Source organism: Urocampus carinirostris, chromosome 3 (assembly GCF_059441175.1).
Source record: "Urocampus carinirostris isolate Australia breed hairy pipefish chromosome 3, RoL_Ucar_1.0, whole genome shotgun sequence".
Classification (NCBI taxonomy): Eukaryota; Metazoa; Chordata; class Actinopteri; order Syngnathiformes; family Syngnathidae; genus Urocampus; species Urocampus carinirostris.
In genome coordinates this window covers 2,438,519-2,452,859 of record NC_142351.1, presented here as the reverse complement: position 1 = coordinate 2,452,859, position 14,341 = coordinate 2,438,519, and the positions used below count along the sequence as shown (strand labels likewise).

General features: G+C 42.7%; 1 protein-coding gene across 1 annotated transcript; it reads left to right on the top strand.

The window, feature by feature from the left end:
• The first annotated feature begins 3,791 nt into the window (after positions 1–3,791).
• LOC148368281 (uncharacterized) lies at positions 3,792–13,029 on the top strand. Its single transcript, XM_088330273.1, has 3 exons — positions 3,792–4,028; positions 5,642–5,734; positions 9,818–13,029. The coding sequence occupies exons 1-3, from the start codon at positions 3,929–3,931 to the stop codon at positions 12,238–12,240; spliced, it is 2,616 nt and encodes an 871-aa protein (XP_088186399.1). The 5' UTR covers positions 3,792–3,928; the 3' UTR covers positions 12,241–13,029.
• The last annotated feature ends 1,312 nt before the right edge of the window (positions 13,030–14,341 follow it).

Genomic DNA, 14,341 nt, shown 5'->3' with positions numbered 1-14,341 from the left:
ATCCAGGGCATTGGCCAGGGTAGCGTTAAATTCATTTAGGAATGGTTCGATGGAGCCTATGTAGGAAGGAAAGGACGCAACTGCTCCTGGAAGAATATCGGAGAGCTCAGAAACTGTGCCTGTGCTTATATTGCGTCCGGTGAATCCTTCAGTTTTTTTGGTACTACATTTAGCCAGCACCTCAAATGTAACTAAAAAATGATCCGAGATAACTGTAGCACACGATAGCGCCATGTTTGAAGTCGAAACTCCTCGAGTCAGAACCAAGTTGAGCGTGTTTCCATCTTTATGGGTTGGCAAATCAACCAGTTGATTAAAACCAAATGCATCATTTAGAGACTGAAACGCAACAGTGAGTCAACTGAGTGGAGAGTTCATATGAATGTTAAAGTCCCCCATTATTATAATTTTGTCTGCATAGGTTAGTAGTTCAGACAAAAGTTAAGCAAATTCGTCTAAGAAAGTTGTGTACGGTCTTGGTGCGCGATAGATAGTTATTACATAAATTGACAATAGAGAGGACCTCATAACAAGAGCCTCGAACGACTTGTAATTATTAGCGGTACGAGGAGTAAATTTAAGTGTTTTTTTTTTTTTTCAGAAATGAGCGCGACACCGCCACCCTTTTTCAAAGCACGTGCTACATGGCTACATGTATCCAAAAAGGAAGGCAGGAGGACAGTGGTAAATAGTAGGATAGCCGGATAGCAACTAGCCGCAACGTAAACACGCGCCGCCATGTTGGAAACTGGAACCGGAAGTCAATATAGCCCTCTTTAAGTCAACAATGTGTTACAATGTGCTTCACACTTACCTGTTCACACACACACTCACACACCAATAGCGGCCATCCAGCCATGCAAGGCGCCGACCTGCTTATTGGGGGCATTAAGGGTTCAGTGTTTTGCCCAAGGACACTTGGACATACAACATGCCCTCTACCTGTTCCTGTTCTGTTCCAATTGCAAGACAACATCTAGTTTTATTTTGATGTACTGTGTTTTATTGCCCATTTGTCATGATGAATCCCAAGAAGTGAGTGATAAGGGGAAGTGGAAAACAGTGACAACGATCGAGACGAAGAAGGAAGAAGAACGATTGCAAAATTTGAGGACGATGTGCAACTGTCGGCTATTAAGGTTCAATAAATTTTTTTAAATGATTTTACTTTCTACCAGTAGATTATTCCTCATGACCTACATATTTAAATACCGGTAATTGTCATTGTTTAGCTTTACTCATATGTGATATTTGTATACGTACACATTTTAGTAACATTTTATGTATTCATAGTTGTGTAGGTGCGTATGTAGTCATATTTTGGGTATTTATAGATGTTTAAGTTGACATTTTATTCATAGTATGAGTATTTCTATTCTTTAGAACACAGTCCAAGGGGGAAGGAGGAGAGGAACGCGGATAATAAATCAATATATATATATGTATATATTAAATAAATAGATATTTTCTAAGCATTCCTCGCATTTCTGCTTTCCTTCCTGACTTCCTTGCTTTCTTTCTTTATGCATTCTGTCCTCCCGTCTGGAATCCCTTCCTTCCTTGATGAGGTCCTTCTTTCTTTTCCTTCATCGTGCGTTCCTTCCTTACTCTATCATTTTCTCCATGTATTCTTTTTGTTCATTCATTCCTTCCTTTCACAATTCCTTGCTTTTTCCCCTCCCATACCTCCTTCCTTCCTTCCTTCCTATCTTCCTTCTTTCCTAGGTGCATTCCTTTCTTCCTTAATAATAATAATAATAATGCATTATATTTAAAAGCGCCTTTTAAGCCACCCAAGGACACTGTACAGACAATGAGAAAATACAATGTAAAAAAAAAATTGTAAGCGAAATATTAACTAAAAACAAGACATAAAATCATAAAAAACATAGGATATGAAGAAGCTATGTGTTGTAGGCAGTCCTGAACGGGACTTAAAAGTGGAGAGAGGTGTGCAGTTATGGAGGTCCGGAGGTAGATTGTTCCACAGCTTTGGAGCAGCGCGACTGAAGGCTCTGGCTCCCATGGTTCTCAGGTGGGCAGGGGGCGCTGACAGTCAGAGGGAGGACGAGGATCTGAGGGAGCGAGTGGGGAAGTGCACCTGGAGAACGTCGGACAGGTAAGGAGGGGCAAGTTTGTGAATGGCCATATATGTATATAGGATCAGTTTGTAGCTTATGCGATGTTGAACAGGAAGCCGGTGTAGCTGTTGGAGAACGGGGGTGATGTGCTGCTGGAAAGGTGTTTTTTTGATGATGCGAGCGGAGGCGTTTTGAACCAGCTGGATTTTATGGGGGGACTTTAGAGGAAGGCCGAAGAGGAGAGCATTGCAGTAGTCAAGGCGAGATGTGACAAGACTGTGGATGAGAATAGCAGTGGTGCGGGGGGTGAAGGAAGGGCGGAGTCTGGTAATGTTGCGGAGGTGGAAATAAGCAGTGCGGGTGATGGTGTTGATATGTGAGTGGAAGGTAAGCATGCTATCCAGGATGACACCCAGACTCTTGACCTGGTGGAAGGGTGACACTAAGGAGCTGTCGATGTTGAGAGAGAAATTGTGGATTTGGTGCCAAAAAGGAGGATTTATGTTTTATTGGCATTTAATTTAAGAAAGTTTGTCGTGAAGCATGTTTTGAGTTCGGAAAGGCAAGAGGTGAGGGAGGGAGTACGGAGTTTGGTTTGCAGGAGAGGTAGAGTAGGGTGTCATCAGCAAAAGCAATGAAAGTGGATATTAAATTTATTTTTAAGTTTACTCCAAAACACACCATAATGGATTAAAAAAAAACAGTCAAAAAGTATATCTGCCTTGTTTCTAGCTGTGTGTTTAGCCCCTGTTTACATATAAACAGACTTCTAAAACTATTTTCTTTTGATGGGCAATTTTTCGGCCAATCACAGCTTCGCTTCTCGGTCCTCAGCCCGCATTAGCCTATACCGGTCTGTATTGCTTTAAAAGACAACGCCTCCTTTACTTCCGAAGAACTCTAGCCAATCGTGAGCGGGTCAAATGATAATCGACACATTGGTTAAACAATAAAATTCAAAATAAGTCGATATGAAGATGTGTCTATTGTATTCAAATGAAACCCTGAAATAAGTGTTTGTAACGCCACCAGTGATATATTTTACGCACCATTTTTTTGCGCATGTATGCAGAATTGGGATGGACGCTGAACAATAATTTAAGCGTTTACAACTCTCGCAATGTCTGTGAAAAAATGGCCGAAATAAAATACACATTTGCAGAGGTTTTCGAACTGTAAACTGGTCTTCTCCAAAAAGCCACTTTTGGAAACACCCAAACATACCCATATATGGCGAGCACTGGGCTAAACTAAAACTTACCCCATACCAGCAGGTGGCGCTGTTGGACTCGTCATTGCAGGACACTTATAAAAAAACTATACAAACATATTTCAGCAGGAATTTCAACAAAACTAAAGTTATTATGACACCCGTTACAAAGTTCAATTCTAACCTCTATAACGGTTTATAAATTGTTGGGTTTTTTTCAGGAGCATTTTTTAGTTTTTAAATATTTTTTTAAGTTAATTTTCCGTAATAAGGGCAAGTGTTGACGTTGATAACAACAAGTTGCCCACATAAAAATCAGTTTTAAAATGAGCAGGTTGTGATTTATTTTCAATGTCCATTGCGCGAAGTTGCCCTGACCAAGATGGCCGCCACGTAGGCACGCGAGGTAGCGGGCTGCAACAGCACACCGCACTATACAGTCGTCTATGTCTGTGTCCCACAATCCATTGCGGCGGGGTTTCGAATGTGAAGGTGTCATGGCTGCCGGACAATAGAATATCCTGTAGTCGACTTCAAACGACGTCAACTCGACAGAAGTATCACTTTGCGGTCCTTTCCGAAGGTCTGTCTTGTTAACTCCCGAGTTGGAGCGTTTTTTTGTTCAAACTTGGAGAAAATGTGCTCCAGTGGGGAAGGATCTTTTCAAGAGAAGCTTCGGGGAGCCAAAGAGGAGACCGAGCGAGAAGGTCGACGACCGGACGATCAGCTCGGGGAAGGTTGGACATTTTTTTGCTTCTACTACATTGCCAATGCTTCGCTAACTTCAGCAGGCTGGCCAAAAATTCGACCATTTAAAAGAAAGAATAGTGGGTTTTAATTCAAATACAACCTTTTTTCAGCCTTTTACAGTATGTGACTCATTTTTCAACTCGAGCAAATTCTAAAAGTGCAGGAAATAACATTTAGGCTCTCGAGTGACTCGTGTAAAGTAAAATGAAAACTTGAATGGCTCCCTGAAAATTTTCCCTCAAACTAAAAAGCAAAAGTGCAGGAATTAAAATGAAGTTTAGCAGCAACTCGTATGAAGTCGCGTCAAAACTTCAATAGTTCCCTGATTTCTTTACAATAAATGACAAATACCGACATGACTTAAAACCAAAAGTGCATCGCAATTACAACTGTGCGAATTTTACACAACCATGTGGAAATGTCAGGGTTTGGTGCCTTCAGTCCTTCTTATATCCAAAAGATGGCAGCTTTACCACATGCTCCAGCCCCCTCCACTTTTTGCAATTAGACAATAAGCCACCTCTTCTATGAGTACCCCAGGCTCCCACCTCATTTTGCTGAACCTTTTAGATTCCTGTAGACTTTCACTCACCAAAACAACAAGCTACACCTCCTCCTTCAATTCCTTTCACATTCTAACTTCTCTTCACTCATCTCAAATGTCCTCTAAATTCTATTCCCAAGTCTCCCTTTCAAGATTCTCTCCTCCCAAAAAACTTCCCCAGGTCTCCCTCTCAAGTTTTCCCTCCTTGTCCCAAGACCTGCCACTTCTAGTGTTTTCTTGAAGGTATTACCAAGTAACCTATTTTCAAGATTCTCACCACCCAAAGATCCCCTCTCAAGTTTCCCTCAAGATCTCCACCTCTACTACCCAAGTCCCACACCCCCTGCTCGCCGGTACAGTCTTTTGTTGTTGCTGTTTAAATAAATGTCTCTCAAGTCAGGTTACACCACCTCCCTTGTGCCCTGCGTTTGGGACTGTCTGCACCTCGTGACAGGAAATGTTCCAATCTCGACTTAAGACACACCAACATTTCATAGCTTATGAGTAACCTCATACTTTTGTTTCCTCCTCCTTGAGGGAGAAGGACGAGTTTAGGACGAGTACTTAAAAGTTTGACAGATTCAGGCGTTCTGAGTATTCAGATTGGCACCTGGACCATGCTACTGTAGAACTTGCTGCATCTTTTGAAATTTTGAGACAGGAAGCTTGATATCTCTATAACTTACTCTATATTTAATGTTGAGGTTGACTGTGTATTATGCACTGAGGCCCTTGCAACACTCATTGCAACCTGCTTAAATGTCTTCAACTCTGGAGAACGCTATGTTTTTCAGATCAAACGTTTTCAACTGGACCAAAATGTAATTAAAAAAAAAACCATTTGTTTAAAATTGCCTCTTATTCATGTCATGGTTTTTGTTTGTTTCAATTGTGTGTGTGTTTTTTCGTCAACTTTGCCTTAAATTTGACACTCAAAGGCACTCAAAAAGTCTTGAATAGTCTTGTAGGAACCCTGTGGTGTTCTGCGCGTCCCTTTTGTGAGTTTCTGTGATTTAAGGCGTCACAAATAAATGCCATTTGACTTGTGTGTTGCAGACATGGGTGAAAAATATCTTCCTACTGCGTGGCAGGAACCAGAGTTGCCAGGAACTGTTTACAAGATACTCCAAATTGTGTTGAACAGAGCAGGTTTGTCGTTTTTCTTTCTGCAATGTCCTTATTTTGGGGGGAACATCGTTGGGCGTCGCCCCAAAAAATACACAGAGAGGAGATATGGCAAAAAGGGACCGCTCCTTATTGCATAGCTCAAAATAACTCATGATGGTTGCCCGCCCCCGGCTCGTGACTTCCGCCAGATGTCTACACACAGCTCCAAGACCGCTTCAAGTTCATTTCAGGTTCAACTTTCCTTATCCTGAGTTATTATCTGCTTTCCACAACACTTGACATCTCGTATTTGGCCGTCGACGTTCATCGTACTTTCCTTTCGAATAAGGTACGGGCTTCTGTCTCTCTCGCTAATTCTTTAAAAATATGGCCCTTATTTCTAAATCAGTCACGTGCGCTTGGGCCGTTTCGAAGACGACATATTTGCCTCAGGGTGAATATTTTTCATGTTCGCGAATCTTTTTTACATCGGTGATCACCGTCTATTTTCTTTTCCCTCGACTGAATTGTCGAGAAATTGACGTCGACGCGTAGCGACGCGCAAACTAAAGCGGACCTTCTGTTAGGTGGTCATCATGGCGGCGCAACGTTTAATTTCAAAACAGCGCTTCAGTATATTGACGTTGTGTAGTTTCACACCTTAAAGGCGCAGTCTCCCAAGTTGGTTTATTTTGGGTTCATACCGAGTGACAGCGGTAAGTAGGGCTGCACGATGAACCGAAATCGAATCCATAGCGCGATGTTACATAGTGCGATAGCGTAAATGCAAACCACTGCGTTTTTTTTTTCAGATAATTCAATAATAATCATTATATGCTATTTAAAAAACTGGAAAGATATGGCATCAGGGTCGTGGCTTTGCAATGGATTCAAAGTGATTTGACGGGGAGGAAGAAAAATATGAAATTGGGACAGTTGTCATCTGAATACTTCTGTACATCTGTTGTGGAGTACCACAGAGTTCTATCCTGGGTCCAAAGTTATTTAATTTACATATGCTTCACATTCCGGCGCTGTCACGAATGGCAGCCACTCCAGCAGCTCCCGTGTTATTTTCGCTACTTTTGTGATTTATTTATTTATTTATTTATTTTTGCTTACTTTATCAGTGCCTTGCAACACTTGGATTACTTTCTATCCTATGGATATGGGTTTCAACTCGCAAAAATACGTATATTCAAGAAACCTACTCCTCGACCTGAAGAATTCTCGAGCCGGCACGGTCCCCCTTTTACCTAACGAGGTGAGGCGACCCTACCGGGGTTGCAGAGCCGGTGCTAAGGTAAAGGCTAAGCGGCTAGCGGAGAAGTGGCGATATAAGCCCATGGTACCGTCTATAATCATGGGGAATGTCAACTCCCTACCGAATAAGATCGACGAACTGGCTGTGCTTGTGAAAGACAGGGAGTGCAGCTTGCTTTGCTTTACGGAAACGTGGCTTACGTCTAGCATCACGGACGCTAACATCGCGCTAAACGGCTTCTGCGCTGTTCGGGCTGACAGAGGGACAAAAGTCAGTGGGAAGCGCAAAGGAGGGGGACTGGCTATCTATGTGAACACGAGGTGGTGTAACCCCGGGCATGTAAAAACAAAGCTTTCTATCTGCTGCCGTGATGTCGAACTTTTGGCTGTAAGTCTTCTTCGCTATTACATGCCCAGAGAGTTCGGACACGCCATTGCTGTCATTGTTTACATCCCACCGCGCGCTGATGCGGAAGTAGCGTGTGACGTCATCCATTCCGCGGTGGCAAAACTTCAAACACAACACCCGGAGGCTGCAATGTTAATCTCTGGGGACTTCAACCACGTGACTATTGATAAGACACTGCCCTCTTTCGTCCAGTATGTGAACTGCAAGACCAGGGGAAATAGGACTAATGACCTTCTGTATGCGAATATCAAAAATGCATACAGTGCTAAACCACTGCCTGCCCTTGGAAAAGGAGACCACAACCTCATTCTGCTTAAACCACAGTACAAACCAAAAGTGAGGAGGCTACCAACAACCACAGGCTCTTTTAGAAAATGGTCCACCGAGGCAGAGCAGGCTCTGAGAGACTGCTTTGGATGTACGGACTGGGATGTCCTGCTAGGGTCCAGCAGTGGGGACGTTGAGGAGATGGCAAACTGCACTACTGACTACATTAAGTTCTGCATGGACAATGTTGTTCCTATAAAGACTGTACGCTGCTATGCCAACAACAAGCCCTGGATCACGAGCGACATCAAGTGCCTTCTGAACCAAAAGAAGAGGGCCTTTAAAAATGGTGATCATCAGGAGCTAAAACGAGTACAGAAGGAGCTCAAAGTCCAGCTCCGGAAAGGGAAGGAGCAGTACAGGAGGAAGTTGGAGAAAAAGCTGCAGAACAACAACATGAAGGAGGTGTGGGAAGGGATGAAAACAATTACTGGCTGCAGCACCAAGGAGGGTGTGGCTGTGGATATAGATGTGGGGCGATTCAACCAGTTGAACAACTTTTTCAACAGGTTTGACCACTCCGCCTCATCTTGACCCCTGAGTTATGCAGCTGTCCAACCCCCTCCCCCTCTGGACACTAGCATGGAAGACATCCCCCCACTAAAAATAACTTCAGCCCAGGTGTGTGGAGAGCTGAGAAGGCTACGAACCAGCAAGGCAGCTGGTCAGGATGGAGTATCCCCCCGACTGCTGAAAGCCTGTGCGTCTGAGCTGGGAGACCCTCTACAGCGCATCTTCAACCTGAGCCTTGAACAGGGGAGGGTCCCTCAGCTGTGGAAAACATCCTGCATCATCCCAGTCCCAAAGAAATCAAGACCTGAGGAACTCAACGACTTCAGGCCGGTCGACCCACTGCAATTTGCTTACCAGGAGAAGGTGGGAGTGGAGGATGCTATAGTATACATGTTACACCGATCCCTCTCTCACCTGGATAGGGCGAAGGGGGCTGTGAGGATTACATTTTTGGACTTCTCTAGTGCCTTCAATACCATACAGCCTCTGCTACTGAGTAGGAAACTGACAGAGATGGGAGTTAGCTCACACCTTGTAGAATGGATTACTGACTACCTGACAGGCAGACCGCAGTATGTGAAACAGGGGGGCTGTACATCGGACACTGTGGTTTGCAGCACAGGATCTCTGCAGGGGACCGTTCTCTCTCCGTTCCTATTCACTCTATATACATCGGACTATAAGTACAACTCTGAGTCCTGCCATGTGCAAAAGTTTGCCGACGACACTGCGATCGTGGGATGTATCAGAAACGTGCAGGAGGAGGAGTACAGGAAATTGATTCAGGACTTTGTCCGATGGAGCGACGCAAACCACCTGCACCTAAACACCACCGAGACCAGAGAGACGGTGGTGGACTTCAGGAGAACCAGAACTCACCCGGTTCCTGTAACCATCAAGGGAGAATGTGTAGAATTTGTCCAGACCTACAAATACCTGGGTGTGCAGCTGGACAACAAACTGGACTGGACTGCCAACACAGAAGCTCTATGTAGGAAAGGGCAAATTCCTTTTAAACTATAATGCATTGTATTTATGATATTGTTCTCCAGTTCTGCCATACTTAACATATTGTGCAGAAGTCTGGGGCAATCACAAAAGTTATCCTCCAAAAACGTGCAATTAGAACCATACACAGGGTAGGATTTCGGCATCATACTCACATTATATTCCTGCAGTCCAAATGATTAAAATTGGATGATTTAGTCAAACTTTTCACTTCACAACTGCTATTTAAGGTCAACGAAAACATAGTGCAAGAATACATCCAAAAATGATTCACTCGAAAAGTGGGAAGTTATAACTTAAGGGGCTGTCGTAAATCCATCATCCCAAAGGTGAGAACCACCAGGAAAAGTATGTGTGTGTCTGTGTGCGGAGTCTCACTTTGGAACAATTTCCAAGACGATCCGAACAAAGCCACTCTTGGCATCTAGTGGTGATTTATCATACTGATTTAATTCCCAGAGGCCTAATACTTACTAATCAGCAGCGCTTAAGCCTTTAGAATGTTTTTTACGTTTTGGCACTCGGGAACAATGCTTTTGAAAATGTATGTTACAGCACAGAACGAGTTAAGGGCAATACATATAAATGTGACTTGTGTCTTGCAGACGTCAGCCAAAAGTATCTTCCTACTGCGCAGCAGGAACCAGAGTTGCCCGCCGTTAAAATTGAGGAAGAGGAGGAAGATCTGAAGCCTTATCACGTTAAGCAAGAGCCAGAGGATGGGGAGCCTGTTGGCGTTAAAGAGGAGGACGATTTTCCAGTCTTGCGAGTGACCAGGGTCCGTTCAATTGTCGAAGATCAAGGTCAACCTGAAGATCAAGGTCAACCTGAAGATAACAGTTGTCGGGAGCCTCTAAGCATCAGCTCCCGTCAACACGTGGAAACAAATGACGTCAACTCGCAGTCGGAAGGTGGTAACACATGTTCTCAGTGTGGGAAAACGTTTCGAAGCAAGTCTTTTATGAAGTTGCATATGAAATTCCACGCTGGGGAGAAGCCTTTTGCCTGCTCAGTTTGCGATAAAAGATTCATTACAAGTGGAAACTTAAAATCACACAAACTAACCCACACTGGCGAGAAGCCTTTTGCCTGCTCAGTTTGCGATAAAAGATTCACTATAAGTGGAAACTTAAAGAGTCACATTAGAACCCACACTGGCGAGAAGGTTTTTGCCTGCTCAGTTTGCGATAAAAGATTCACTCAAAGAGGAAACTTAAAGAGACACATTAGATCCCACACTGGCGAGAAGCCTTTCGCCTGCTTAGTTTGTGATAAAAGATTCACTACAAGTGAGAAGTTAAAAATACACACCAGAACCCACGTTGGTGAGAAGCCTTTTTCTTGTTCAGATTGCAATAAAAGATTCACTACAAGTGGGAAATTAAAAATACACACTAGAATCCACACTGGTGAGAAGCCTTTTTCTTGCTCAGTTTGTGGTCTAAGATTAACCACGAGAAGTACCTTAATACAACACACTAGAACCCACACTGGCGAGAAGCCTTTTTCTTGTTCAGTTTGTGGTCGAAAATTCACCCGAAATGATCGATTGAAATTACACCAACTAAGCCACACTGGCGAGGAGCCTTTCTCCTGCTCAATTTGCGGAAAAAAATTCACCCACCGTGGGAACTTCAAAAAACACACTCTAACCCACACTGGCAAGGAGCCTTTTTCCTGCTCAGTTTGTGATAAAAGACTCACTACAAGTGGGAAATTAAAAATACACACTAGAATCCACACTGGCGAGAAGCCTTTTTCCTGCTCAGTTTGTGATAAAAGATTCACTACAAGTGGGAAATTAAAAATACACACTAGAATCCACACTGGTGAGAAGCCTTTTTCTTGTTCAGATTGCAGTCAAAAATTCACCCAAAATGATCAATTGAAATTACACCAACTAACCCACACTGGCGAGAAGCCTTTTTCCTGCTCCGTTTGTGGTAAAAAATTCACCCGAAAAGGAAACTTGAAATTACACCAACTAACCCACACTGGCGAGAAGCCTTTTTCCTGTTCAGTTTGTGGTAAAACATTCACACATAGTGGGGACTTAACAAAACACATTAGAACCCACACTAACGAGAAGCCTTTCGGCTGCTCAGTTTGTGGTAAAAAATTCACCCGAAAAAGAAACTTGAAATTACACCAACTAACCCACACTGGCGAGAAGACTTTTTCTTGCTCAGTTTGTGATAAAAGATTCACTACAAGTGGGAAGTTAAAAATACACACAAAAACCCACACTGGCGAGAAGCCTTTTTCCTGCTCAATTTGTGGTCAGAGTTTTACCCAGAGTGGAAACTTAAAGAAACATATTAGAAGCCACACTGGAGAGAAGCCTTTTGCTTGCTCAATTTGTGGTAAAAGATACACAGATAATGATAGTTTAACAAATCATATTCGAACCCACACTGGCGAGAAGCCCTTTTCCTGCCTAGTTTGCGGTCAAAGATTCACTAGAAGTGGAATCCTAAAGAAACATATTAGAACCCACACTGGAGAGAAGCCTTTCGCTTGCTCAGTTTGTGGTAGAGGATTTATCTTGCGTTGGCTTCTAAAACAACACCTACGAACCCACACTGGCGAGAAGCCTTTCTCCTGCTTAATTTGTGGAAAACGATTCTCACACAATGGGAGCTTAAAATTACACCAAAAAACCCACACTGGCGAGAAGCCTTTTTCCTGCTTAGTTTGTGATAAAAGATTCTCCCTCAAAGGAAACTTGAATTTACACATTAGAACCCACACTGGAGAGAAACCTTTTTCTTGCTCAGTTTGTGATAAAAAATTCACTACAAGTGGAAGTTTAAAACTACACACCAGAACCCACACTGGTGAGAAGCCTTTTTCTTGTTCAGTTTGCGATAAACGATTCACTCAAAGAGGATACTTAAAGATACACATTAGATCCCACACAGGCAAGAAGCCTTTTTCTTGCTCAGTTTGTGGAAACGGATTCACCCAGCGTGGGGCCTTAAAACAACACATTAGAACCCACACTGGCGAGAAGGCTTTGACCTGTTAACACTTTGGTGAAAAAAAAAGAGAACCATATTGGACACTAGAATTTACACACAAGAACCCACACTGGCGAGAAGACTTGCCTGCTCGGTTTGTGGTCAAACATTTACTGAAAGTGGGAGATTAAAAACTTGACCAAATATCAAACAGGACGTCTCTAGGAACATAACTGCCACGAAAACATTTCCCCTCACCTTTTTCTAACGACTGACTCTGCCAACACATCAAAAAAGCCACATCCATTCACAGGAGGTGAGCAGACTCTCCTGCTGGATCATAAAGATTTGAAACCCCAAAGTCTTCATATGGATTCAAAAGATTCATGATTTGCATATGTGTCATATTTTTTGATAGATGATCTATTTCATCATGTGTCTGCGTAAAATTTTGCCTGTTATCAACAATTATAATTATGAAACAATAAGATCGCCGACGTAGGTCCCCAGGGTTGGGGCCTGTTCTCACCAGAGCCCCAAATTTTGGAGAGCCTGTGGTTCTCTCCGTCCCTGTCGTCGGGATGAGAACAATCCCCGTGAAGTCCACCCCGAAAGAGATAGGAAACTTTATTTCTTCCTCTTCCTTGTTGGCTATGTGCTGCTTCTCACACACCCCTCCCCTGAGGGACGTTTTGTATTCAAAATTACACAAAAAGTGTTGGTTTTACACCCTCTTTGGTGTTTTGGGCAAATATCCCATGTTGGCATGCTATGAAAACATACCCTGATCATTGAAATGAGTTTATTATCTTAAAACCGGGTTCATTGATCAGTACTGTTACCCTGTTGCATCACTTCTTCCCCATTGCTAACACTGGAGTGCTTGTGTCAACAATGTGCTCTATTCTTTCGTTTGAATTTTTTTGTCATGTGAATAAAATGTAGTGTTTTAAAATCAAACATGCGTTATTTATGGGTCGATGTTATTGTTCTTCATCATTATCCATATCAACGAACTACAAAATCGATCAATTAAAGCTGAAAATACATTGTGTTTAAAGTTGCATCCTTCATGATAAATGCTAGACACAGACTATTTCAAATGAATTCGTGTTGGAATCCGAGAGCACCGCCTGCTGACCGAATTGGTTCTGAACCAAATAGATATAATTTTAAAGACATTTGGAAATGTGTTATTTTGGCCATAAAAGAGTCTGATATCATTTTATGAATGATGACTTTTGCCAGAACCGAAACTTAACTATGTGTTAAGTCAAGACAGAAAAGGGGCTTGGATTTTCCTGGACCAAAATGAAGTTGAGGCTGGAAATCACCTTGACCACATTGTAAGACAACATTAAACTGAAATATGAACTGTTATAAGTATAAGACAGCACATGACCCATCAGTAGCCCAATTTGTTCCCCCTTTAACAATCAAAACTAATAATCTTCAAATGAGTCTGAAGCTTCAACTCTTGGCATTCAAAATGTCAAGATTTCCTAATGTACTCATCCCTGAAACTCCAAATCTGACGGACAAGGTCTTGCAGCCATGAAGTTCCACCATAGTACGTAACATCCTAAAAAGGTTTACTCCAAAACACATCATAGTACCGATGGGGAAAAAAAACAGTCGAAAAGTATCTCTGCCTTGTTTCTAGCTGTGTGTTTAGCCATCTAATTCCCGTTTACAAATAAACAGACTTCTAAAAATATTTTCTGTTGATGGACAACTTTTTCGGCCAATCACAGCTTCACTTCTCGGTCCTCAGCCCGCATTAGCCTATACCGGTCTGTATTGCTTTAAAAGACAACGCCTCCTTTACTTCCGAAGAACTCCAGCCAATCGTGACCGGGTCAAATGATAATCGACACATTGGTTGGCCAATAAAATTCGAAATTAGTCGATATGAAGATGTCTCTATTGCATTCAAATGAAACCCTGAAATAAATGTTTGTAACGCCACCAGTGATATATTTTACGCCCCATTTTTATAATAATAATAATAATAATAATAATAATTTCCTTGTATTGTCATTCTGTGTAACAATGTACACAGAACGAAATGTCGATTGCATCTGACCCGATGCAGCCGCAGCCAAGAGAGGGCGCCGCCGACCACTTTTTAAGTCTTAGGAATGACTCGGCCAGGGCGCGAACCCGAAC